Source organism: Leucopleurus acutus (assembly GCF_964270905.1).
Source record: "Leucopleurus acutus genome assembly, chromosome: X".
Classification (NCBI taxonomy): domain Eukaryota; kingdom Metazoa; phylum Chordata; class Mammalia; order Artiodactyla; family Delphinidae; genus Leucopleurus; species Leucopleurus acutus.
In genome coordinates, this window is record NC_139148.1 from 48,026,971 (window position 1) to 48,051,906 (window position 24,936).

General features: G+C 37.6%; 1 protein-coding gene across 2 annotated transcripts in view; it reads left to right on the forward strand.

Annotated features, from left to right (window-relative positions):
- Positions 1-22,522, forward strand: part of RRAGB (Ras related GTP binding B) — a 50,942-nt gene extending 28,420 nt beyond the window's left edge. For both annotated transcript variants that reach the window (XM_082864064.1, XM_082864065.1), the window contains exons 5-10: positions 8,022-8,244; positions 11,159-11,254; positions 13,420-13,542; positions 19,885-19,976; positions 21,033-21,148; positions 22,052-22,522. In XM_082864064.1, coding sequence (XP_082720190.1) covers positions 8,022-8,244; positions 11,159-11,254; positions 13,420-13,542; positions 19,885-19,976; positions 21,033-21,148; positions 22,052-22,149 — 748 coding nt within the window. In that variant the 3' untranslated portion in view covers positions 22,150-22,522. The remainder of the gene's footprint in view (positions 1-8,021; positions 8,245-11,158; positions 11,255-13,419; positions 13,543-19,884; positions 19,977-21,032; positions 21,149-22,051) is intronic.
- The last annotated feature ends 2,414 nt before the right edge of the window (positions 22,523-24,936 follow it).

Genomic DNA, 24,936 nt, shown 5'->3' on the forward strand with positions numbered 1-24,936 from the left:
ATAGTGCTGCAGTAAACATTGTGGTACGTCTCTTTTTGAATTATGGTTTTCTCCGTATATGCCCAGTAGTGGTATTGCTGGGTCATATGGTAGTTCTATTTTTAGCTTTTTAAGGAACGTCCATACTGTTCACCATAGTGGCTGTGTTAATTTACATTCCCACCACAAGTGCAAGAGGATTCCCTTTTCTCCACACCCTCGCCAGCATTTACTGTTTGTAGATTTTTTGATGTTGGCCATTCTGATGCATATGACATGATACCTCATTGTGGTTTTGATTTGCATTTCTCTAATGATTAGTGATTTAGAGCATCCTTCCATGTGTTTTTTGAAAATCTGTATATCTTTTTTTGCAGAAATGTCTATTTAGGTCTTCTGCCCATTTTTGCATTCGGTTGTGTGTTTTTTCGATGTTGAGCTGCATGTGCTACTTCTGTATTTTGGAGGTTAAACCTTTGTCAGCTGCTTTGTTTGCAAATATTTTCTCCCATTCGGAGTATTGCCTTTTCATCTTCTTTATGGTTTCATTTGATGTGCAAAAGCTTTAAGTTTCATTAGGTCTCATTTGTTTATTTTTGTTTTTACTTCCACTTCTCTAGGAGGTGGGTCAAAAAGGATCTTGCTGTGTTTTATGCCATAGAGTATTCTGCCTATGTTTTCCTCTAAGAGTTTTATAGTGTCTGGCCTTACATTTAGGTCTTTAATCCATTTTGAGTCTACTTTTGTGTTTGGTGTTAGGGAGTGTTCTAATTTCATTCTTTTACATGTAGCTGTCCAGTTTTCCCAGCACCACGTATTGAAGAGACTGTGTTTTCTCCACTGTATATTCGTGACTCCCTTATCAAAGATAAGGTGACCATATGTGTGTGGGTTTATCTCTGGGCTTTCTGTCCTGTTCCATTGATCAGTATTTCTGTTTTTGTGCCAGTACCATACTGTCTTGATTACTGTAGCTTGGTAGTATAGTCTGAAGCTAGGGAGCCTGATTCCTCCAGCTCTGGTTTTCTTTCTCAAGAGTACTTTGGCTCTTCAGGGTCTTTTGTGTTTCCATACAAATTGTGAAATTTTTTGTTCTAACTCTGTGAAAGATGCCATTGGTAGTTTGATAGAGATTGCATTGAATTGTAGATTGCTTTGGGTAGTAAACTCATTTTCACAGTGTTGATTCTTCCAATCCAAGAACATGGTATATCTCTCCATCTCTTTGTATCATCTTTAATTTCTTTCATCAGTGTCTTATAGATTTTGCATACAGGTCTTTTGTCTCCTTAGATAGGTTTATTCCTAGGTATTTTATTCTTCTTGTTGCAGTGGTAAATGGGAGTATTTTTGTAATTTCTCTTTAAGATTTTTCGTTCTTAGTGTATAGGAATGCCAGAGATTTCAGTGCATTAATTTTGCATCCTGCAACTTGGCCAAATTCATTGATGAGGTCCAGCAGTTTTCTGGTAGCATCTTTAGGATTCTCTATGTATAGTATCATGCCATCTGCAAACAGTGGAAGTTTTATTTATTCTTTTCTGATTTGGATTCCTTTTATTTCCTTTTCTTCTCTGATTGCTGTGGCTAAAACTTCCAAAACAATGTTGAATAGTAGTGGTGCAGGTGGGCAGCCTTGTCTTGCTGCTGACCTTAGAGGAAATGGTTTCAGTTGTTCACCATTGAGAACGATGTTGGCTGTGGGTTTGTCATATATGGCCTTTATTATGTTGAGGTAAGTTCCCTCTATGCCTGCTTTCTGGAGAGCTTTTATAATATATGGGTGTTGAATTTTGTTGAAAGCTTTTTCTGCATCTTTTGAGATTATCATATGGTTTTTCTCCTTCAATTTGGTAATATGGTGTATCACGTTGATTGATTTGCGTATATTGAAGAATCCTTGCATTCCTGGGATAAACCCCACTTGATTATGGTGTATGGTCCTTTTAATGTGCTGTTGGATTCTGTTTGCTAGTATTTTGTTGGGAATTTTTGCATTTATGCTCATCGGTGATATTGGCCTGTAGTTTTCTTTTTTTGTGACATCTTTGTCTGGTTTTGGTATCAGGGTGATGGTGGCCTCGTAGAATGAGTTTGGGAGTATTCCTCCCTCTGCTATATTTTGGAAGCATTTGAGAAGGTTAGGTGTTAGGTCTTCTCTAAATGTTTGGTAGAATTCACCTGTGAAGCCATCTGGTCCTGGACTTTTGTTTGTTGGAAGATTTTTAATCACAGTTTCAATTTCAGTGCTTGTGATTAGTCTGTTTATATTTTCTATTTCTTCCTGGTTCCACCTTGAAAGGTTGTGCATTTCTAAGAATTTGTCCATTTCTTCCAGGTTCTCCATTTTATTGGCATATAGTTGCTTGTAGTAATCAATCATGATCCTTTGTCTTTCTGCAGTGTCAGATGTTACTTCTTTTTCATTTCTAATCTTGTTGATTTGTGTCTTCTCCCTTTTTTCCGTGATGAGTCTGGCTAACGGTTTATCAATTTTGTTTATCTTCTCAACAAACCAGCCTTTAGTTTTATTGATCTTTGCTATCGTTTCCTTCATTTCTTTTTCATTTATTTCTGAGCTGATCTTTATGATTTCTTTCCTTCTGCTCACTTTGGGGTTTTTGTGTTCTTCTTTCTCTAATTGCTTTAGGTGTAACATTAGGTTCTCTATTTGAGATGTTTCTTGTTTCTTGAGGTAGGGTTGTATTGCTATAATCTTCCCTCTTAAAACTGCTTTTGCTGCATCCCATAGGTTTTGAGTCATTATGTTTTCATTGTCATTTGTTTCTAGGTATTTTTTGATTTCCTCTTTGATTTTTTTCAGTGATTTCTTGGTTATGAAGTAGTGTATTGTTTAGCCTCCATGTGTTTGTATTTTTTAGTTTCTTTTTTTACTGTAATTGATACCTAGTCTCATAGCATTGTGGTTGGAAAAGATACTTGACACGGTTTCAATTTTTTTATATTTACCAATGCTTGATTTTTCCGAAGATATGAATCTATCCTGGAGAATGTTCCATGAGCACTTGAGAACAAAATATTCTGTTGTTTTTCGATGGAGTGTCCTATAAATATCAATTAAGTCCATCTTATCTAATGTGTCATTTAAGGCTTGTGTTTCCTAATTTATTTTCATTTTGGATGATCTGTTCATTGGTGAAAGTGTGGTGTTAAAGTCCCCTACTATTGTTGTGTTACTGTCAATTTCCCCTTCTATGCCTGTTAGTATTTGCCTTTTGTATTGAGGTGCTCTTATGTTGGGTACATAAATATTTACAGTTGTTTTCTCTTCTTCTTGGATTGATTCCTTGATCATCATGTAGTGTCCTTCTTTGTCTCTTGTCTGTATTTTAAAGTCTATTTTGTCTGACATGAGAATTCTTCCTCCAGCTTTCTTTTGATTTCCATTTGCGTGGAATATCTTTTTCCACCCCTTCAGTTTCAGTCTTTATGTGTCCCTTGGTCTGAAGTGGGTCTCTTGTAGGTAGCGTATATACGGGTCTTGTTTTTGAATCCCTTCAGCCAGTCTCTGTGTTTTGGTTGGAGCATTGAATCCATTTACATTTAAGGTAGCTATTGATATGTATGTTCCTATTACCATTTTCTTAATTGTTTTGGGTTTGTTATTGTAGGGCTTTTCCTTCTCTTGTCTTTCCTGCCTAGAGAAGTTCCTTTAGCATGTGTTGTAAAGCTGTTTCGGTGGTGTTGAATTCCCTTAGCTTTTGCTTATCAGTAAAGATTTTAATTTCTCCATTGAATCTGAATGAGTTCCTTACTGTGTAGAGTAATCTTGGTTGTAGGTTTTTCCCTTTCATCACTTTAAATATGTCCTACCACTCCCTTCTGGCTTGCAGAGTTTCTGCTGAAAGATCAGCTGTTAACCTTATGGGTATTCCGTTGTATTATTATTTGTGGCTTTACCCTTGCTGCTTTTAGCATTTTTTCTTTGTATTTAATTTTTGCTAGTTTGATTAATATGTTTCTTTGCATGTTTCTCCTTGGATTTATCCTGTATGGGATTCTCTGTGCTTCCTGTACTTGATTGACTATTTCTTTTCCCATGTTAGAGAAGTTTTTAACTATAATCCCTTCAAATATTTTCTTAGACCCTTACTTTTTCTCTTCTTCTTCTGGGACTCCTATAATTCGAATGTTCATGTGTTTAATGTTGTCTCAGAGGTCTGTGAGCCTGTCCTCAATTCTTTTCATTTTTTTTCTTTATTCTGCTCTGTGGCAGTTATTTCCACTATTTTATCTTCCAGGTCACTTATCCATTCTTCTGCCTCAGTTATTCTGCTGTTTATTCCTTCTAAAGAATTTTTAATTTCATTCATTATGTTGTTGTTCATCATTGTTTGTTTGCTCTTTAATTCTTCTAGGTCCTTGTGAAAGGTTTTTTGTATTTTCTCCCTTCTGTTTCCAAGGTTTTGGATCATCTTTACTCTCATTACTTTGAATTGTTTTTCATGTAGACTGCTTATTTCCTCTTCATTTGTTTGGTCTGGTTTGTTTTTACATTGCTCCTTCATCTCATGCATTTTTCTCTGTCTTTTCATTTTTTTTTTAACTTACTGTGTTTGGGGTCTCCTTTTTGCAGGTTGCCTGTTCGTAGTTCCCGTTGTTTTTGGTGTCTGCCCCCAGTGGGTGAGGTTGGTTCAGTGGCTTCTGTAGGCTTCCTGGTGGAGGGGACTGGTACCTGTGTTCTCGTGGGTGGGACTGGATCTTGTCTTTCTGCTGGGCAGGGCCATGCTCAGTGGTGTGGTTTGGGTTGTCTGTGAACTTTGTATGATTTTAGGCAGCCTCTCTGCTAATGGCTGTGTTTGTTTTCCTGACTTGCTTGTTGTTTAGCATAGGGTGTCCAGCACTGTATTTTGCTGGTTGTTCAGTGGAGCTGGGTCTTTGCGTTGAGATGGAGATCTCTGTGAGAGCTTTCACCGTTTGATATTAAATTGGGCTGGGAGGTCTCTGGTGGTCCAATGTCCTAGACTTGGCTCTCCCACCTCTGAGTCTCAGGCCTAACACCCAGGTGGAACACCAAGACCCTGTCAGCCACATGGTCATTTCTGTGCTGCTTCCCTGCCAGGAGTGTCCCAATGTGGTGACCAACTCAGTCTCCAACTTCCCTTTCATAAGGACGGGCTCATTGTTTCTTTTTCCTTGCGTTTTTGTCTTCCATTTTTGTTTGGTGGTTTTCTATGGTATTTTTCTCAGTTTCCTCATTTTGTTTTGTGTCTCCGTTCTAGATTTATGTTTTGTACTTAACATGAAGTTTGTATCAAATGTCACATAGATAAATAGTTTTTTCTGCTGATAGCATCTTATCTTCATTTAACTGTATGGTTTTCCTTTTCCCCTTTTGTGTTTTTGTTGTCTCAAACGTTCCCTTTTTACATTGTAAGTTTGTTACCAAATTGAAATAGCTATAGTTATTTTTTCTGCATTTTCTCCCTTTTTTAATCTTTATACTGTAATAAAGGGTTTAAGACCTTTTCTGATAAATAGTTGCAATTTTCTGATTCTTTCTGTCTATCACCTTTCTCCACGTTTTGTGTACTTTTGTCTTTGTTTCTGGTGTACGACCTCTGTTCAACATCTCTTGTAAGGCAGGTCTAGTGTTGATGAACTCCCTCAGTTTTTGTTTGTCTGTGAAAGTCTTTACTTCTCCTTCATATCTGAATGATAACTTTGGTGGATACAGTATTCTTGGGTGACAACTTTTATCTTTTAGTATTTTGATAATGTCATTCCATTCCCACCTGACCTATAGAGTTTCTGCTTAGAAATCTGCTGATAGCCTAATTTAGGTTCCTTTGTAGTTTACCATTTTTTTCTCCCTGGCTGCCTACAAAATTGTTTGTCATAGACTTTTGGCAGTTTTAATATGTGTCTTGGAGAAGGTCTTTTTGCGTTGAGGTAATTACGTGTTCTTTTAGCTTCATGGAGTTGTCTATCCAGTTCCTTCCACAGTTTAGGAAATTCTCAGCTATTATTTGTTTAAATAAACTCTCTGCTCCCTTCTCCCTCTTTTCTCTTTCGGTGATGTCCATTATCCTAATGTTGCCCTACTTAAGAGTCAGATAGTTCTTGTAGAATTTCCTCATTTTTTTGCATCTTATTTTTCTTTCCTCTTCTACTTGTATCTTTTCTAGATTTCTATCTTCACACTCACTGATTCTTCCATATGATCTGCCTTATTTCCAGTGATTTTTAATGCATTCTTTATCTCATTTATTGAGTTTTTCAGCTCCAGAATTTTAGTTCTTTTTTTTAGTTTCAACCTTTTTGGTAAAGCATTCCTGTTTATTAATTTTATTCTTGAGCTAATTGATGTGCCTTTCTGAGTTTTCATGACAGCTATTTTAAATTCTCTATCAGATCACATTATTATGTGACTTTAACTTTGGTTTCTGGAGAATTGTCATTTTCTTTTTGTGGTGCGGTGTTACTGTGCTTCTTCATGGTACTTCCTTCTGCCAGAGCATGTGAAGTGAGACAAGTTAGAAATTAGGGGTCTTTTCTTTTTCCATAGGTGGTACTATAGCACAAGTTTTTGGTTTCTCTTACCTGAGCTGCCTCTGTCAGAGGTGTGCCCCCTGTCCCAACTCTCATTATCACTTCTGGTGTTTTCTTGGTCATTGGCACCTTGCTTCTGCCTTTGTCACTGGCAGAAGCTGCCTGGTTCACCTGGATGGTGGGTTCTTCCCTTGCTTCCAGGATCCTCTGAGTCACAGGCTCACAGGCTCAGGCACCGCAGGGGGAAGGGGTGGGGGAAGCCAGGGTCATACCAGTGCCTCTTCCCTATCTGGTTTTCTAAGGTTCTTAGGCTCTGCCACTGCTGGTGGGAGAGCATAGGAACGGGAGACTTGGGCACCTCAGTGGCTGGAGGGACAGGGCCGCAGGCCCCATTCCCACGCATGTACAGTTAGATGTGGCCATGGGTGCCACTGCAGCCAGGAGGCTGGTGTTGTGTGTGCTGTCTGCTCTGCTGCTACCAGGTTCTCTGGGGCTACAGGCTTAGCTGCCATGGCCAGAGGGCCAGGATTATAGGCACTACCTCTACTGTTCCTTCAGTTCTGCCTCCTCTGTCTGTTCCAGTCCATCCATCTTTAGATGTACAGGTGTGTGGAATTCTCTAGCATCCTGGTGTGTTGGACAAAAGTACCTTTGTTGAGTTGTGAATGTTTTACTGGTTGTAGATTGAAGGGGAGAGACAGAGGTAGCTTTTCATTCCACCATGTTGTTGATGCCACCCCTTGATTTTTTTGTTTAGGACAGAACACTACTGTATTCATCTATCCAGCTGGCAATTGAGAATTTCTTGGGAAGCAGCACACAGCCTAAGGAGCAAAGAGCAACATTCTGCTAAAATGTTAACTTGGAGCCATTTTCATATAGTTTAGAGTGTTTGACTAGTTTTTTATTCAGTAAATATTCATTGAGCAACTACTCTGTGGCAAGCTCTGTGCTAAAAGCTGGGAAACAATGTCAAACTGTAACAGACATGGTCCTTACCTTCATGGAGCTTGCCATCTAGGGGATTGAATGCCATTAATTAAAAACTCACACAAATATGTATAATATCACACTTGTGGTGAGTGTTAAAAATAAAACCAATGTGTTAGTATAATTGCCTATGGTGACTAGATTTGCCCAAGTCAGTGAGGTCAGGGATAGTTTCTGTGAGGAAGTATGAATTGAACTGAAATCCAGTGGAACAAGTAGGAGTTAATTATGTATAAAAGTAAGGGGATAGCATGTGAGACAGTGAAAAGCATGTGTAAAGGCCCCTCGGTGGATAGACCATGGGCCACTAGAACTGAGGGAAGGTCAAAGTATATTTGGAACACAAGGAGAGGAGCAAAAGGTGGCACTAGATGTGCTTAAGAAGTAAGAAGGTGAGGCCATCCTAATTTGCTATCATTTTCCCTTTAATTTGAAGCTTTAGGATTATCTTTCACACTGATTAAGCCAACAAAAATAGATCGTAAATAGGAGTGATTAAGTGATGACTTGCTTATTACCTAGATTTTTTTTCCTACTAGACAGGACACCTTCATGGAAAATTATTTCACCAGCCAACGAGACAACATCTTCCGTAATGTGGAGGTTCTGATTTATGTCTTTGATGTGGAAAGCCGCGAACTGGAAAAGGACATGCACTATTACCAGTCATGCCTGGAGGCCATTCTACAGAATTCTCCAGATGCCAAAATCTTTTGCTTGGTGCATAAAATGGATCTGGTACAGGAGGATCAACGAGACCTGGTAAGAAATAGAATGGGTGGTGCACCAAATAATTGACATACTTTGTAGACTTCTGTAGAGATATAGGTAAATTTGTACCATTCTTTTTTAGGAAAAAAAAATCTCAGCATAAGCTTTCAAAATAAAGTTGACATTTGTTTTTAAAAACACTTATAAACAGGGCTTCCCTGGTGGCACAGTGGTTAAGAGTCCGCCTGCCGATGCAGGGGACACAGGATCGTGCCCCGGTCCGGGAAGATCTCACATGCCACAGAGCGGCTAGGCCCATGAGCCATGGCCGCTGAGCCTGCGCATCTAGAGCCTGTGCTCCGCAACGGGAGAGGCCACAACAGTGAGAGGCTCACATAGCGCAAAAAAAAAAAAAAAAAAGCTTTGGGGCTTCCCTGGTGGCGCAGTGATTGGGAGTCTGCCTGCCGATGCAGGGGACGTGGGTTCGTGCCCTGGTCCGGGAGGATCCCACATGCCATGGAGCGGCTGGGCCTGTGAGCCATGGCCGCTGAGCCTGCACGTCCGGAGCCTGTGCTCTGCAACGGGAGAGGCCACAGCAGTGAGAGGCCCGCGTACCGCAAAAAAAACAAAAACAAAAACAAACAAAAAAACACTTATAAACAAATGTTCCATGGTAAGGGAAATATAATGTTCATTTAGCAAATAATTTTCAAATTTAGGAAAGGATCCTGACTGTTATCACTAAGCAGCTTTATGTACTTTTAAAATATATTTGATACCACTGTTTTACTGTCCTTCAGAGCAGGCAGTTATTTTCAAGGCTAGAAGACCCACCAGGGGTGAGATAAAGAAAGGTCATAGCTGTCACTAGGTTGACCTAGAAAACTGGTATGCACCAATTCAAATGCCAACTATACTGTGTTAGGCACAATGCCAAGGCCCTCATAATTGCACTGATATGGTATATTTATCTTCTTTTCTAGCATGGGAGTTAGTACACATAAATTTAAACAAGAAAAGACACAGTAGAAAGGGCAAACCCCTAGCTAGCTATGATACCCCAGGACTGGCAAGTCACAAATAGAGTCTAGCTTTAGTTTGCTCCATATAAAATAAGAGGATTGGATTTTAAAGTCTAAGCTGAAAGAGAAGATCCTCTATTTCCAAGGGTAAAGTTGAGGAAAGCAGTTTTAGAATATACTGGTGATGTAGAAGAATACAGTTCCTCTTTGGGTTGGAACCTAGGAGTCTAAGGATCCCCTATAACTTAAGAATTTTTTGGTAATAACTGTGGGCAGGAATACTTTTTTTTCCTGTAATTAGTTACAGGATTGCCTTCAGTGTTCCAGTATTTGAGTATGTTTTGGTGTTTCTAGGTTAGCTTACAGGCTTTCAGAAACCACTTGACAGGGTTCCGTATTTGACTCTGAAAAGGACTTTTGAGTATTCTTTTTAATTCCTTCTCCCTCTCACTAAATATCAATTCTGTTTTAATTCAGCAGAAAATTCTTTATGTAGCTTGATCTTGAGCTTGTGAGGGGTTTGTTATTATTACTGTTTTTTGTTTTGTTTCCCTGGCCCAATTTGCAACAGAAAAACTTAGAGCATTCCAATAAATGACCTCCTTATGGATTTTTAAATTACTTGTCATTTTTAGTGATCGACATATTGTTTTCTAAATGCTTATGTAAATATCCCCAAAGATACATTAATGTTCTTTGTGGGATTTTAAGCTTAATTAAGAAAAGTATACTCTATTTCATTAAACTTTCAGACTTGGAGGTTTTGGAATAAAATGGCTAGGGTGCTTCCCTGAATATCAGTTTCAAGCAAGATAGGTGTTTCCCTCTATGTGTGTGTATTAGTCAGGGTTCCTCAGAGAAACAGAACCAATAAGAAGTGTGTGTTTGTGTGTGTGTGTGTGTGTGTGTGTGTGTGTGTGTGTGTGTGTGGAGAGAGAGAGAGAGAGAGTGAGAATAAGAGAGAGACTGATTAATTTTAAGGAATTGACTCATATGATTGTGGAGGCTGGCAAGTCTGAAATCTGCAGGGCAGACTGATAGGCTAGATACCCTTGTTGCAGCTTGAGTCAGAAGGCAGTCTGGAAGGCAGAATTCCCTCTTCCTGGGGAATGGCAGTCTTTTTCTCTTAAGGCCTTCAACTGGTTATATAAAGCTTACCCATATTATGGAGGGGGATCTGCTTTACTAAAAATCCACTGACTTAAATATTAATCTCATCTAAAAAATACCTTCATAGCAACATCTAAATTGGTGTTTAACCAAATGGGTATTGTGGCCTAACCTAGTTGTTGCATAAAATTATCCATCACAGTGTGAACAGTGCATTCACTATAAGCCCACCCAGTCCTGGAAAATATCTGTGTATGTGTTTATATTTGTATAAATAGATATTTTTCCATGTATATATGGGCATATATATAGATAGATACATAGCCAAGAAGAATAGATATTTGTGTGTAAGGGGTTGTTATATCTATGTAGCCAAATAAATACAGTCCATACAGAAATAATATATGTGTATGCATGTGTGTATGAGAGTAAGATATCTACAAAAAGTTGAAGTATTTTGATTTATAAAATCTTGATATTGGTATGCATATCTTAAAAATGACCCAGATTGGATTATTTGGAATGTTAGATATATTTTATTAAGATTCCTCTGTACAGTAAATTTTATTTTTCAGCATAGTATTCTCAGTGAGTACTCAAAACAAGCAGCACAGTCCTTAAGAATTCTAGTAGCCATTGTACTTTGTAGACCTGACTTGAAATCATTTCTGCCATCCTAGTCTGTAAAGTAATGTACACATTTAAAAATTCCCCTGAGGAAAAACGAAATGCCCCTGTTTAAAATATGCTAAAATATTACACCTCAGATCTTGCACTGTGAGAGGAGAGCTGTTAGTTATATGCTGATCAGTATGTTGGTCTATTTACTTCAGATTTTTAAAGAGCGAGAAGAAGATCTGAGGCGTTTGTCTCGCCCATTGGAATGTTCTTGCTTCCGAACATCTATCTGGGATGAAACTCTCTATAAGGTGTGTATGTTTCCCTGAGTTCTCTCATTTAAAGAGCATGAAAAAAAAGCTAGAAGGGTATTATCAAAACTAAAAGATTTTAAACTCTTTCATAGCCATCTAGATGTGTTGAACCAAAAGAAGAAATAATCTACAATAAATTGTTTGAAAAATACCCAATTTAACCTTAAGAAATTTTGGTTTTGATCTTAGATTGTGTCGACATACCTACCAGATCACACTGAATTAACCCAGTTTGGTCCTGATTAATTTGATACAGATCTTCATGACAGTAGAGGTTTCACTGACCATCATCCATTTTGACCTGTTGTGGTCTCAGTGCTGACTGGAATTGTATCTAATATTCAGGTACCTCTACAGGATATAAGCTAGTCTGCCTAAGTTTGGATGGCAATAGAAGAACAATATTTAGGGGAGAGATTGGAGAAGGGAGTCTTAGAATGGGATATGTTATTTCTAGAGTATGATAGCTTCAACTTTCATGCCAAATTAGAGACTAGCATTCTTTCAACCAGAGAGATTGTTCCCATTGATGGAATGGATGCCATACTGCTTGTAGTAGTTGTAGAGGTTACAAACAATAGCTGTGTTATGGATGAAGCTGAAATTACCTTATTGGTACGTAGGCTCCTTATCCTGCTTCCTCCCTTTCTCCCACTGATTTAGTGATTTGAAAGACTGGCTCCTTTTGGGTCCTCCTGTGGTCAGACTGCTTCTGGTATCCATTGACAAGTCTGGGAAGGAAAGCATCCTTCTCTGTGACTTGTAGCTACAGCCTCAGTATCAACTCCATCTGACAAGTATCTACAACCAAAAGCACAGAAACCTGATTTGCCAAGGAGAAAAACAATTGGACTTTAAACATAGCCACTGATTTATTTTTTTAACTAATTCATTTTTTCCCCAATATGTTGACCCAGCCTCGCTCTAATAACAGATCATTTTGAGATACCTATCTAGGAAATACTGTTCTAGATTAATTTGGGCCGAATTTCTCTCAAAGCCTTATTCCCATAGAACAGGTAACCGTGAATAAGGATGGACATGACGCACTGATAAGAACCAACTGCGGTGTGAAGGATGGCAATACATAACACGACCAAAGACAATTGGCTAATCACAACACTGCTGTGAGTGACAATGTCTCTGCTGTGGTTAGCTTTGGTGCCTTCTCCAAGGTAAATTCAGCAGTGACATTAACACCGACCTGGGAACTTGGAACCTGAACCCCCATGCCTAAGTAATAAAACTAATTGGAACAGAGACATGGCTCTACTCTCTCTTACATCAATATTGCATAGAGCTGACATAAATTTTTATATTAAGTTTTATTCTAAAAGCACTCATTGCAATCTGCTTGATGCTGTTGGACGCACAGATGGCTAAGACCAGGTTCCTGCCCTCTAGTAGGGGAGAGAAGAACATTGTACACCTTACCAGACAAATTGGAGCAAAATTGAAAGAAATATTATAATGAAAATTCAAATAAAAGAGCCTTAAGAGAATAGAGGGAGGGTGTGGTTAATTTCAACTCCTTATTTTAGTCATACTCCTCTGGATGAAGTCAGTTTTAGGCAAACACGCAGTGGACTGTTTTTAATTCAATTGGATCAATAATTTATAAAGCTGACAATAAGCCTTTTGGAATGATAATGCCACTAATTTCTCTTGTAATTTCTATTGTATGTTATCCCATTGAGGGGAGGGGCCATTTTTCTACGTGGCTCTGATATTTTCATAAAATTGATTGTTAGATGTATGTTAAATATAGCATTATTAGGTTCTGATCTTTAGAGCAATCTACACTATTGGACTTACATATCTGTTTGAATGGCTGGATTAGAAGTTCTTTAGCCCAGTATATCAGAGTTTTCAACTTCCCTAAGGTAATATGATGGAATTAAATATTTGTTTATTTTTAATTATCAATGGAAAGAAGTATTTTACAAAAGTGTTTGAAACTTTAAAAAATCCAACTGAAGGATAAAAATCAAATATTATCTTCATTTTCTCACTTCGTTTGTGTTATACTTGTTGCCAGAATTTGTTTGGGACTCAATTATCACCATATTTTACTGTCTGTATGTTATAGTATACTTACTCATTTGCAAAGATCTGGACTGGCTACCTGTTAGTAATATTACACTGTGCTTCTGTTCTGTTAGGCTTGGTCCAGCATTGTTTATCAGCTGATTCCCAATGTTCAGCAGCTGGAAATGAACCTAAGGAATTTTGCTGAAATTATTGAGGCTGATGAAGTGCTTCTATTTGAGAGAGCCACTTTTCTGGTGAGAACTTTCTGCTCTGCAGATGTACTTCACACTCACCTTCTTCTATTCAGCAATGGAGAATATGTTGCCACTTTGAGAAAGAACCTTTTTCCCTCTTGTCATTACTTCACCATGCATAGCCTTATTTGTAAAGTAGTATTGTCAGCAAGTAACTTGAAAGAAGTTCGTTGGTGCGTGGATCTTTAGTAATTAGTAAAACTTAGATGTTTGCAGGTAAGCCTTACTATAGAGTTTAGATTATTTTTGTGAATAATTGTTCATTTGTGTTAAAGAATTCCTATTTCCTATTGACTTTTATTATGAAATGATGGGTATTTTTCTTTGAGTTTAAAGCTTTTAACATGGAAGAGATGTAATGGTCAACTCAGTGACGTAGCTAAGAGTTCAGATGGGGAGGTGAAAGGGCAAAGAGGTATGTTGGTATTTTTATTTTTCTTATAAATTCGGCTTAACGATGATAATAGCACCTACTGTGTATTTGGCCATGAGGGGGTAGGCAAAACCCAATATTATATTTATAAGTAAAATTTTTAAATAACTAATAAAAATTGGCTTGAGCTGTCACAAAGCACCACTTAAGTAATTGCTGATCAGCTTAATAAATATAGCTCTAAGAGCAGCTCACAGTAAGTAATTTTGGTTTCTGAGCTCTACCAGTGCTTCATGATTTTAGACACATTTATTGCTTTTTTTGTTTTTTACATACACATGTATCCTTTTTCAAATTCTTTTCTCATTTAGGTTATTACAGAATATTGAACAGAGTTCCCCATGCTGTACAGTAGGTCCCTGTTGGCCATCTATTCTAAATATAGAAGTGTGTACATCTCAATCCCAAACTCCCAATCTATCCCTACCCCCACCCTTCACCCCTGGCAACCACAAGTTCCTTCTCTAAGTCTGTGAGTCTGTTTCTGTCTTGTAAACAAGTTCATTTGTATCATTTCTCTTGGATTCTACGTATAAGCAATATCATATGATATTTGTCTTTCTTTGTCTGACTTCACTTAGTATGATAATCCCCAGGTCCATCCATGTTGCTGCAAATGGCATTATTTCATTCTTTTTAATGGCTGAGTAATATTCCATTGTATATATGTACCACATCTTTATCCATTCATCTGTTGATGGACATTTAGGTTGCTTCCATGTCTTGGCTATTGTAAACGGGGCTGAAATGAACATTGGGGTGCATGTATCCTTTCAAGCCATGTTTTTCTCTGGATATATGCCCAGGAGTGGGATTCCTGGATCATATGGTAGCTCTAATTTTAGTTTTTTAAGGCACCTCCATACTGTTCTCCACAGTGGCTGTACCAATTTACATTCCCACCAACAGTGCAAGAGGGTTCCCTTTTCTCCACACCCTCTCCAGTATTTATTGTTTGTAGACTTTTTGATGATGGCCGTTCTGACTGGTGTGAGGTAGTACCTCATTGTAGTTTTGATTTGCATTTCTATAATAATTACTAATGTTGAGCATCTTTTCACATGCCTCCTGGCCATCTGTATGTTTTCTTTCGAGAAATGTCTATTTAGGTCTTCTGCCCATTTTTTTATTGGGTTGTTTGTTTTTTTTCATACTGAGCCACATGAGTTGTTTGTAAATTTTGGAGATTAATCCCTTGTCTGCTACATCATTTGCAAATATTTTCTCCAATTTTATGGGTTGTCTTTGCACCTTCTTTGCTGTGCAAAAGCTTTTGAGTTTAATTAAGTCCCATTTGTTTCTTGTTTTTTTGTTTTTTAATTTCCATTACTCTAGACGTGGATTGAAAAAGATCGTGCTGCAATTTATGTCAGAGTGTTCTGCCTATGTTTTCCTCTAAGAGTTTAGAGTATCCAGTCTTACATTTAGGTCTTTAATCCATTTTGAGTTTACTTTTGTGTATAGTATTAAAGAATGTTCATATTTTTACATGTAGCTGTCCAGTTTTCCCAGCACTGTTTATTGAAGAGACTGTCTTTTCTCCATCATATAGTCTTGCCTTCATTGTCATAGGTTAATTGACCATGGTGCGTGGGTTTATTTCTGGGCTTTCTATCCTATTCCATTGATCTATATTTCTGTTTTTGTGCCAGTTCCATACTGTTTTGATGACTTTAGCTTTGTAGTATAGTCTGAAGTCACGGAGCCTGATTCCTCCAGTTCCGTTTTTCTTTCTCAAGATTGCTTTGGCTATTCAGGGTCTTTTGTGTCTCCATACAAATTTTAAGATTTTTTGTTCTAGTTCTGTGAAAAATGCCCTTGGTAATTTGATAGGGATTGCATTGAATATGTAGATTGTCTTGGGTAGTATAGTCATTTTGACAATATTGATTCTTCTAATCCAAAAACATGGTATTTCTTTCTGTCTGTTTTTGTCATCTTTGATTTCTTTCATCAGCATCTTATAGTTTTTTGAAGTACAGGTCTTTTGCCTCCTTAGGTAGGTTTATTTCTAGGTATTTTATTCTTTTTGCTGCACTGGTAAATGGGATTGTTTCTTTAATTTCTCTTTCTGATCTTTCATTGTTAGTGTGTAGAAATGCAAGAGATTTCTGTGTATTAATTTTGTATCCTACAACTTTACCAAATTCATTGATGAGCTCTAGTAGTTTTCTGGTAGCATCTTTAGGATTTTCTGCGTATAGTAGTATCATGTCATCTGCAGACAGAGACTGTTTTGCTTCTTTTCCAATTTGGATTCCTTTTATTTCTTTTTCTTTTCTGATTGCCATGGCTAGGACTTCCAAAACTATGTTCAGTAAAAGTGGTGAGAGTGGATATCCTTGTCTTGTTCCTGATTTTAGAGGAAATGCTTTCAGCTTTTCACCATTGAGTATGATGTTAGGTGTAGGTTTGTCATTTATGGCCTTTATTATGTTGAGGTAAATTTTCTCTGTGCCCACTTTCTGGAGAGCTTTTATCATACATGGGTGTTGAATTTTTTTAAGAGCTTTTTCTGCATCTATTGAGGTGATCATATGGTTTTTATTCTTCAGTTTGTTGCTGTGGTGTATCACACCGATTGATTTGGGGATATTGAAAAGTCCTTTCATCCCTGGGATAAATTCCACTTGATCATTGGGTCTGATCCTTTTAATGTATTGTTGGATTCAGTTTACTAGTGTTTTGTTGAGGACTATTTTTGCATCTATGTTCACCAGTGACATTGGCCTGTAATTTTCTTTTTTGGTGGTATCTTTGTCTGGTTTTGGTTATCAGGGTGATGGTGACCTCATAGAATGAGTTTGCAAGTGTTCCTTCCTCTGCAATTTTTTGGAATAGTTTCAGAAGGATAGGTGTTATCTAAATGTTTGATAGAATTCATGTGTGAAGCCATCAGGTCCTGGACTTTGGTTTGTTGGGAGTTTTTTAATCCCAGTTTCAATTTCATTCTTGTAATTGATCTGTTCATATTTTTTGTTTCTTTCTGGTTCAGTCTTGGGAGATTGTACCTTTCTAAGAATTTGTCCATTTCTTCTAGGTTGTCCATTTTATTGGCATATAGTTGCTTGTAGTAATCTCTCATGATCCTTTGTATTTCTGTGGTGTCTGTTGTAGCATCTCCTTTTTCATTCCTAATTGTATTGATTTGAGTCCTCTCCCTTTTTTCCTTGATGAGTCTGTCTAAAGGTTTATCCATTTTGTTTATCTTTTCAAAGGACCAGCTTTTAGTTTCATTCATCATTTCTGTTGTTTTCTTTCTCTCTATTTCATTTATTTCTGCTCAGATCTTTATGGTTTCTTTCCTTCCACTAACTTTGTGTTTTGTTTGTTCTTCTTCTTTTAGTTGCTTTAGGTGTAAGTTTAGGTTGTTTATTTGAGATTTTTCTTGTTTCCTGAGGCAAGATTGTGTTGCTGTAAATTTCCCTCCTAGAACTGCTTTTGGGGTATTGCATAGATTTTGGATCCTCATGCTTCCATTTTCATTTGTCTCTATGTACTTTCTGATTTCTTTGATTTCTTCAGTGATCCATTGGTTGTTAAGTAGCATATTGTTTAGCCTCCATATGTTTGTGTATTTTACAGCTTTTTCCTTGTAGTTGATTTCTAATCTCATAGCGTTGTGTTTGGGAAAGATGCTTGATATGATTTCAGTTTTCTTAAATTTACTGAGGCTTGCTATGTGGCCCAGCATGTGATCAATTCTGGAGAATGTTCCATGTGTACTTGAGAAGAATGTGTATTCTGCTGCTCTTGGATGAAATGCTCTAAATATCAATTAAGTCCATCTAGCCTAATGTGTCATTTAAGGCCTGTGTTTCCTTACTGATTTTCTGTCTGAATGATCTTTCCATTGATGAACATTGGGTGTTAAAGTCCCCCAGTATGATTGTGTTACTGTCGACTTTTCTTTCTATGGCTGTTAGTATTTGCCTTATATATTGTGGTGCTCCTATGTTGAGTTCATATATATTTACAATTGTTATGTCTTCTTCTTGGACTGATCCCTTGATTATTATGTAGTGTCCTTTTTTGTCTCTTGTAACATTCTTTAAACTATTTTGTCTAATATGAGTATTGCTACTCTAGCTTTCTTTTGATTTCTGTTTGCATGGAATGCATTTTTCCATCCTCTTACTTTCAGTCTGTATGTGGCCCTAGATCTGAAGTTGGTCTCTTGTAGACAGCATATATATGGTAGACACATATCTTAATCTCTCTGAGTTTGGTTCCCCTTTTATAAAATGGAGATAATAATATCTATATCATAGGTTTATTGTGTGGATTAAAATGGGACAAGGTAGCATTAAGCCCTAGCACAAAGTTTAGCATACAGTTGGCAAACTGTTTAACATTGATTTCTTTTGCTATTGCAGCCAACAGAGGGCAGAGAATTCAAAGTGTAATTTTTTTCTCCTTCCTTTGTGGAAACATTATTTTTAATGGTAGCATATTTGGGAGTCATCCTTCCTGCTAACTGGTACAGCTGAGGCAAGGAGTCCTAACTAGAGTGTCTTTCTGCCTCAGCCCATAGGCAGGGATCACTTGCTTGGAAGTTCACTACCCTGAGCCCTGTCTTTCCTGCTAGTGGTAATAGCAACAAGCAGGTGAGCTCTTCTGTCTATCTTGAGACATGTGGCATGGTAGAATCCTGCTTCAGCAGTATTCTCCTGCCACATCTACCGCACATGATCATAGAGGTTAACCTAATATAAACTCTGTTTTTCACTGGCAGTGACAAGTAGCTTTTGCTTTCTCTTGAGGACTAAGTTTCGTTGTGATTGACCATTTTCACTATAGCTCTTGAAGTCAATCAACAGGAACCTATTCCACCATTGGTCTAGGAATTATGTTTTGAAATTTTCACATGGTTTCAGGGAATTGCCCTGTGAATTTTCTTCTGGCAAATGACTCAGTTTTGCTTCCTACTAGAAACTTTACATCAGCCTATGGGAAATACTTGTGTGGTTTTATTAATCTGAAAGTGTGAGGGGAAGTATTTTCAGCTGGCATTGGTGTCCATCATGAATAGGTTCATTTATAAATAGTAAATCCTCAGAGGTCAGAATCATTCAGTTAAGATTTTTAAATATGATACCAAAAACCACTTGGTTATAGACTTCATTAAAATTAAATACATTAAGTACACCTCAGCAACAGCTAAGAGGGACTTCCCTGGTGGTCCAGTGGTAAAGAATCCACCTTCCAGTGCAGGGGATGCAGGTTCAGTCCCTGGTCGGGGAACTAAGATCCCACGTGCCACGGGACAACTAAGCCTGTGCACCACAACTACTGAGCTTGCACACCTCAACTAGAGAGCCCGCATGCTGCAAACTGCAGAGCCCACACGCCCTGGAGCCCACGTGCCACAAATAGAGAGAAGCCTGAGTGCCACAACGAAGAGCCTGCATGCCACAGCGAAAAGATCCCACATGCCTTAACGAAGATCCTGTGTGCCTGCAATTAAAACCCGACACAACCAAAATAAATAAACAAATAAATAAAATATTTTTAAAAAAACAGCTAAGAATTTTTATTTTTCCTTTTTGATTTGTACTTTTTTTGAATCAAAAAATAGAAATAATTTGAAAAAATTGAAATAAGATGAATATTTAATGATTAAAGTAAGTGAGAAAGGACAGCAATGAACCAAAGTAGGTAATACAATACTTAAATGATCTAATAAATTTATAACCAAACAGTACTGGATGGGTCATCCGTAGGGATGTTGAAATTATGCAGATGTTAACAGGATATGGGACAGAGGAATAGAGGCAGTAAAGCCAGGTGCCAAGTCTACCCTGAAAATCAGGGTGACCAAGAGACTAACAAATGTATTGCCTTGAAGAGTAGTAGAGGGTGATATGACAACGCTGCATGAATTTAAAGGGCATTGCTCTTTTTCATAGGTGATTTCTCACTATCAATGTAAAGAACAGCGTGATGTCCACAGATTTGAGAAAATCAGCAACATTATTAAGCAATTTAAGCTGAGCTGCAGGTAAGAGATCTTATGTGATGTATTTATCTCTGGAACAAATTGTCATTTTTTGAGAGATTCAAATAACTATAGTAGACTGTACTTCTATATTCTTCTTTATATTAAAAATAAGGCTAAACTCTAAGGGAGCCTACAGTTGACAGAAGGGAAAGACATCTTTAATGCAAAGTCAACTGATGCAGAAGAAGCATATGAAAAATATCTAAGCAGAGTACCCCTTCAAGATGTTTGATACTATTTGGGAAAAAAATAAACAGAAAATGTCCAAGAGAGTTTTGAAAAACAAGAAAGGAGAATTTACCCTACCAAATACCAAGATTTACTATAAAACTACGGTAATTAAAATAGTGAGGGACTGATTCAAGAATGGTACAAAGTAGAGAGTCTAGAAATATCTGATCATATTGTCTCAGCTTTGTTTAAATACAATTTGAATCTTAGCATTGTGAATATAGGAAGAAGGAATGGCTGAACATCATAATCTAGTAAAGATTTAATAATCAAAATTCTTATCCTGGTAAAACTTTGATGCCCAGACAATAGAATAAGTGTAATTTTTTCCCTTTTATGTCATAGCACACTTTGAGACTTTCTGGCATGTTTATTCTAACATTTTTAAGAAGAAATAGCAAATGGCATATAAATATCATTACCCTTTTTGTTTTCAAAGAAATGGGATCATTTCTAGAATTTCAGCATAACTGACATTCAAAAGATACAGTTATTAATCTCAATGATAGGGAAATTTCAACTGAATAAACTTAAATATTAGAGAAATCTTTGGTAACATGATTTTTAATATGAATCTAGGTCTAAGCCCACTTTTCATTTCACAGTCAGTATCAAGTCCTAATCCACTTTCTAAGTCACTTTCCAGCACGTGTTAAATTTGTCATTAGAGTTTCCTTGGAAAGCAAAGTGGGTTAGTGATTAACTGTCTTAATGAGGTGGTGGATTGAGATATAATGCTATGAAAATATTTAACGTGAAAAATAAGAATGTCTTATGTTGCTATTATTTTACGTTCTTTACTCACTTTTCTCCTTTCTCCTATAGCAAGCTGGCTGCCTCTTTCCAGAGCATGGAAGTCAGGAACTCTAACTTTGCTGCTTTCATTGACATCTTTACATCCAACACTTACGTGATGGTCGTGATGTCTGATCCATCCATTCGTAAGTTTAAACTTAGCCGACATAGGTTCAAAGCCACGTATTTTTTAAACTAATTTCCCTAGAGGTAGTACATTATTAAAGATACTGAAAAGCTATTTAGTAGTGCACAACACTGTGAATGTACTTAATGCCGCTGACCTATACATTTGAAAATGGTTAAAATGGTAAATTTCATTTTGTGTGCATTTTACCACAATGAAAAAAAATTTAGTACTAGTGGTAAATACTTTTTATTTAATAGACATATTTTGAAACTTAAAGATAATTTAGACTCTAGGGTATTATATCTTCTTCATGGGAACTTTAAAAATTACTTACGTATAGTTATTACATCTAAGGATTTTAAAGAAAAAGAACCCAAATGTATGACTTATGCTCCATGTGGGGTAGATTTTTAAAAGACCAGTCAATCTAAGCTCTGAACTATTAAATGTTGAACCATTTTATATGTCATTGTATATTCCTAAGTACCATACTCCCATATTTCTGTTATGAGCATAAAGAGAGATATTTGGTGCTTCCATGCCATAATAGCCATATCCATCACAACCATTGAAATAAAGGTTCTAGCAGTATTTCCAGGATGCTCCCAGAAGTTTAAATTATCTCTTAAGTTATCTATCTTAGGTTAATATTAGAATACAACATAAGATAATGTTCTTTTTTACTATTAGCTCCAAACCAAAAGAGTTTGAAAATTTATTTTGAAAATACTGTGTTTAGAATATAAACAAATCTTTTATTTATTCAGAAAAATTAAACTCTGGTTAACTTGGGACTTATGTTCTCTGTGACATACATTGAGGAATTTGGCTCTCTTTTGTTTATTTGTTTTTACTAGTCAATTATTCCTTTGGCTGCTTGTACTTAGTCTGTTGGTTATCTTCCCTACCCCACCCTCAGCTTCTGCAGCTACTCTGATCAATATCCGCAATGCCAGGAAACACTTTGAAAAGCTGGAAAGAGTGGATGGACCAAAGCAGTGTCTTCTTATGCGCTAAAACATTGCCAAATACTGTTTCAGAAAAAAATTGGAATACTGTTTCTTAATCTTAATGTTGTATTAGTATATATAGGCTCTGAAATGTTGTGATGCTTATCACTTCTGTATTTCTTCCCTACTCCCCAGTCTTAATGTTTAACCTTGAATGCTATTTACTCAAATAGCCAGTGAGGAGTTAGAAGATGAGCTGTTTATGAAGTTGGTGTGACATATAAATAGGTGATATATAAGTGTTCTGATAACAACGTTCTAATAGTGCAGGTGTTCTGTTAACCTGGTTCCAGTTGTTGTGTATGCCAAAGCCTTTCCCAGCGTCATCTTGTATTCCTTACCAGAGAGTAACCTATACGTTTGGAATATTACTGTTTTCTCAGCATGCATTAAAAATATTCCTTAACTACAATTGTAAATAAACTTTTGCTGTTAGGGATGTCAGTGTCTGTTTTTCTTTTCCTTGTTTCTTCAACTTTTCCCTAAGAAAGAGCAAATGAATTTCAGTTATCCTAGGGGAAGGGGACCTTCTATTTAGGAAATAGTACAAAATAAAGTTGGATAGGAAGGATGAGCCAAATGATAGCCTTAAAGCTAGGCAGAAGAGTTTTGGTACAATGTGATAGGAAACGACAAAGGAATGTTGAAAGAAAGTTAACCTATAGGCTGACTGATGGCAGTCGGAGAAACTGTGGTAGTAATCCAGGCCTGAGGTGTACTGAAAGTCTATTTCAGGATGCAACTGGAGAAGGAATGAATAAAAAGTTGAGGGAAAATAGTGTCTATGAGATGTAAGTCTTCTTTCTATGAGGTCCAGGAATGGTTAATTTTATATATTCCGTAACACCTGGTGGGATGTGCCTTCATTATACTAGTTAAGTAGTATTAAAACCTCTTTCAGGGCTTCCCTGGTGGCCCAGTGGTTGAGAGTCCGCCTGCCGATGCAGGGGACACGGGTTCGTGCCCCGGTCTGGGAAGATCCCACATGCCGCGGAGCAGCTAGGCTCGTGAGCCATGGCCGCTGAGCCTGCGCGTCCAGAGCCTGTGCTCTGAACGGGAGAGGCCACAACAGTGAGAGGCCCGTGTACCGCCAAAAACAAAAAAAACAAACAACAAACAAACAAACAAAAACCTCTTTCAGGCTGGGAGTTTATTTGACTTCATCCCCTAAGGAAAAGATGAGGCATTGTGAACTAGGAGGAATGGAGCTTGACAACACTGACTAGAACTACTCAAAGCCCTTTTTCAGTTTCCATAGAACTGAAACAGAGCACAAAAGCATTTAGGGAATCTACAGCTGAGTAGACTCATCTCAATTTTCTTGTCTCTATGTCATAAAGAAACTTCTTCCAGACTGCCAGAACCTCACCTTTCCCCATCTTATTGTCCCCAATTGAGATAGAGTTTTTACTGAGCAACAAAGAACATGTTGTTTTTTAGGCAGTTTAACATTATGTAGATTAAAAATATCAATTCTTAAAAGAATCTCATTGGACTAATTTTATCAACAGTTGTATTAATCTTCTACAGAAGGAGAGTTTTTTAAGTAGGTGTTCCAGATTCTTTATCCTAGTAACATCTAGGAAAATGAAAAGAGCAAATGAACCGGGTGGGTGTGGGGGGGGGTGGTCTGTTCTGTGACTAATGATTTGGCATGTTCTCCTTATCCTCTATCTGGGGTGAGGCTTGAAGGAAAACACCCGAAAGTGTTTTTTTTGTATTTTGGAAGGTGGATAGATATAGATAATATATTCAATTAGATAAGCACAAAAAAATAAAAGTTATATAATTACTCTGTTTACTCTTGGTCCAGCCCTTTCTCAGATTCTAGTTATAACTTGGACTTAGAGGACGTATAAAAGTATGAAAGGTTAGAAAAATAAGGTTATGATTTGACTTAATCCTTATGGTAATGAGCAGCCGGTCGTCTTTGCCACTGAAGACAAAAAAAAAAAAAAAACTATTTTGAGATAGATATTTGTCCAAAGATGGAGCTGCTTAGAAACTGAAGTAAACACAAGTGGACAGTGAAGGCATGTACACGGAAAGAGTTAGAAGAAATCAAAACCAGAGGTGTAGAAATTACGAGATCAGTGATACAATGAACTGATTCTTTTTACAGGTCATGTTAGCTGTGTCAGTAGGATAGGGCAATGGTTCTCAAACTTGAGCATGCATAAGAACCACTTGGAGGGTTATTGTTAAAACACACATTGTTGGGCTTCCCTGGTGGTGCAGTGGTTGAGAGTCCGCCTGCTGATGCAGGGGACACGGGTTCGTGCCCCGGTCCGGGAAGATCCCACTTGCTGCGGAGCAGCTGGGCCCGTGAGCCATGGCCGCTGAGCCTGTGCGTCCGGAGCCTGTGCTCCGCAACGGGAGAGGCCACAACAGTGAGAGGCCCGCGTACTGCAAAAAAAAAAAATAGTAATAATAACACACACTGCTGTCCCACCTGCTACCACTGAGAGTTTCAGATTCAGTAGGTCTCGGGTGGGGTCCATGAATCTACATTTCTAACAAGTTCCCAGGTGTTGCTGATACTGATCCTGCTGGTCCACAGACTATATTTTGGGAACCACTGCTTTAAGGAAAAGAAGACGAAATGTAGACCTGGAAGCAGGAGTGGGAAAACATGTGCTCACCAGGTTTGTAAGGATAAGTTGAAGGCATTATACCAAATAAGATATATGTAGTTTATACCAAATGTAAAATAGATAGCTAGTGGGAAGCAGCCACATAGCACAGGGAGATCAGTTCATGCTTTGTGACCTCCTAGAGGGTGGGATAGGGAGGG